Below are 3,231 nucleotides of genomic sequence, written 5' to 3' on the forward strand. Positions count from 1 at the left end.
TCAGGAGTTGTAAAAGGTATTGCGGGAGGTGTATAGGTGTATCCAACCTTTGAACGTTGAGGCAAATTAAACGGCACCCTAGGTGCATTATATAAATAACCCGATGTTTTTGTTTGATCTGTTGGCGATTGTGAAACTACTGACGCCGCTTTGGGTGAAGTTGTTGGATTAAAAGGAGTGTGTGGTGGAGTATAGGAATATCCAAATTTTTTTGGAGGTTTTGAATGAGTACTTAATGTTTTCGAAGAAACGATGAATGGAACGTCGGGAGGTTTATAGGAGTATCCATTAGTATTATGTGTGGATGGTGTAGCTTTTGTAGGAGCTTCTTTTAATTGCAGTGGCTGTGAAGATTGCGGAGGAGGCAATTTAACTTTCAACTTTAAATTTGTGTAAGGCGATTTTGTTGGGAGTGAGAAAGACACTCTCGGTGGTAGGTAAGAGTAGCCAGATGACTTAGGTGGAGACGTAGTATGTGGTGTAGATAGATTCACTGGTGATAATGTTGACTTTGACGGAGCTTTGAAAGGAACTGTTGGTCTAGATATTGCCGATAGCTGATTCAGGGGAACTGAGGGCCCTCGATTTGATGAAGTTGTAAAAGGAACTGGAGGATGTGTGTAGATATATCCTGCCGTCGTTGGATAAGATGTGTGCGTCCTCATTGTCGGAAGACTATTACTAGGAGCCGGAGGGAATTTTTTCGATGGTACAGGGTATACATATCCGCCTGACTTTGGTGGTGGCGAATTCGGTTTCCTTGGCGGAATATAATTTGCTTCATATTGTTGTGAAGGTGGTAGCGGCTCGTCAAAGGACACTTGTGGAGGAGGATAATCGTACCCTTGTTTTTTTATTGCTGGATCATAGGTATATTGAGGTAGGGCATGAGATGCAACCACTGTCAACGCCAAAAAAGCCAGAAGGAATTTCTGCAAAAACATAATAAATACGTTTAAATATGGTTGTTGTAAAATGATTTTACTTAAAAAATAAATTATCATTCGAACTTTCATAAAAACAGCAAAAGCTGTTAAGGTATCTTAAAGTTAATGACATTATGTCAACATGACTTTTTATTTTATCAAAATATAATCTAAAATTTTTATCCTAATAATAATGATAACTGGTGAACCCGCATGGCGTTAAACCGCCAAAATTGAATTTAACTTTTTAAACAGGTGAAACCCTCTTCAAACACCTCAAACAATATTCCCAATGATTCATCTAAATCATCTATGAGCGATGAGAGCTCTAGCATGGTGTCGGTTTCCATTTCGTCAAATTTCAAGTTTCCCTGCACCGTTAAAGAAGTTCCTTATTTAAAAAATAAAACCTTATTGCACATTTATGTAGAATCCCATTTCTTTAGTGTTAATTTTGGAAATTCGATATAACGGTGCAGATGTGATGACCTTCAAAAAAATAGATGGCAACCCTAATAAAAAATATTATCAGCCTAAAGTTTTCGTAAAGCTCTTTCGTTTGACATTAACATTTCGAAATTTCATTTATGTAGGTTGTATATTAGTACCACAAATTCGACTTTTCAAACAGGTGGCAATCCCTTTAAAAGTATTTTCAAACTAAAATCTTTTTATCGTCTGTCATTGTTATACATATTTCAATTAACTGATGAATTAAGTTGAATTTGATTTTTTTATCACATGGCAACTCTAACTCTAAATACAGATCAGAAATAAATTGTTTTCAAACCATTTAGATTGATACCCACCTTTTGAAAGTCCATTTAGCTTATTAAATAATTTGAATCGAATTTTTTCAACAGGAGGCAGCCTTCTTCGGACATTATTGAAAATTCTAAATTTTCAATTTAAAGATTTCTTAACACTCGTTCGTTTGATACACCATATTTTAAAATTACATATAACTTATGTATAATTAAGCTAAATAGCACCTTCAATATAGGCGACAACCCTCTTAAAAATTATTTTCGAAAATTTCCTCAAATATTTTTCATCTTACATTTATATAAATATTTCAAGTAACTGATGAATCAAGTTGAAATTTATTATTTAAACACGCGGCAACCCTAAATATAGTTCTGAAATAAAGGATTTTAAACACATTTGCATTGATAACCATCATTTAGTAATTCATTTAATTTATAAAATAATTTTAGTATAACCTTCTAAACTGGGGCAACCCTCAAACACATCAAAACTATTCTTAATTCTGAAACTAAATATGTGTTAAATCTCTTTAATTTGATATCCTTTTTTGATATTTTGTATAACTTGAGTATAAAATAATTTAATTCGACTTCTCAAATAGGTGGCAACCCTTTTCAAAATATTTCCAAACCACTACCTTCTTAAACCTCCTCTGTCTGACACCCATATAAATAAAATTGAACTAAATTTTGTATACATGTGGCAACCCTCCTAAACGTAGTTAGGATATAAAGACCATTTAAACTCAATCCGGGAATTATTTCGGGATTTTAGAGATCTTCGGGATTCTCGGGACTTATCGATATAATAATCGATATTTTGTCGGTTTTGTGATCGATATTTTTATCGATTTTGATATCGAAATTTTTATCGATTTTGTAAACGATATTTTTATCGATTTTGTTATCTTTTTTTGCTATCGATTTTGTTATGGATACTTTTACAGATTTTCTTGTTGATATTTTAATCGATTTGGCATCGATATTTTTAATGATTTTGCTATTGATATTATTATCGCTTTTGTTATCGATGCTTTTATCGATATTGTAACTAATTTAAATAATAAACTAATCGGAGACATTTATCGATTTTGTTGATATTATTATCGATTTTGTCATCAATAAAGATATCGGTTTTTTACCGATATTTTTATCGATATTGTTATCGATATTTTTATCGGTTCTATTATCGATTTTGCTACCGATATTGTTTTTGCTTTTGCTATCGATATTTTTATTAATTTTGTTATCGATTTTGTTATCGACTTAGTTATCGATTTTGTAATCGATTTTTTGATAGATTTTGTAATCGATTTTGTTACTGATATTTATATCGATTTTGTTATCGACACTTTTATAATTTTTGATATCGATTTGGCTATCGATATTATTATCGATTTTGATATCGATATTATAATCGCTTGTGTTATCGATATTTTTTTATTAGTGTGCTCTTTCGTTTTTGACTTGGATATGCTCTTAACCGTACCACGTATTTTACGTTGCCAAGACGAAGGCGCTGGACTGTTCCTTTTTTT

At 32.1% G+C, this 3,231-nt stretch overlaps 1 protein-coding gene across 1 annotated transcript; it reads right to left on the bottom strand.

The window, feature by feature from the left end:
- Nucleotides 1–2: 2 nt before the first annotated feature.
- Nucleotides 3–501, bottom strand: LOC118747393 (DNA-directed RNA polymerase II subunit RPB1; the record flags this gene model as incomplete). Its single annotated transcript, XM_036481442.1, is given in 1 exon segment — nucleotides 3–501. A coding segment is annotated over 1 exon segment (499 nt), but the record flags the coding sequence as incomplete, so codon positions are not given.
- Nucleotides 502–3,231: the final 2,730 nt, after the last annotated feature.

This window comes from Rhagoletis pomonella, unplaced genomic scaffold, assembly GCF_013731165.1.
Source record: "Rhagoletis pomonella isolate Grant_MI unplaced genomic scaffold, Rhpom_1.0 Rhpom_scaffold_00012, whole genome shotgun sequence".
Classification (NCBI taxonomy): domain Eukaryota; kingdom Metazoa; phylum Arthropoda; class Insecta; order Diptera; family Tephritidae; genus Rhagoletis; species Rhagoletis pomonella.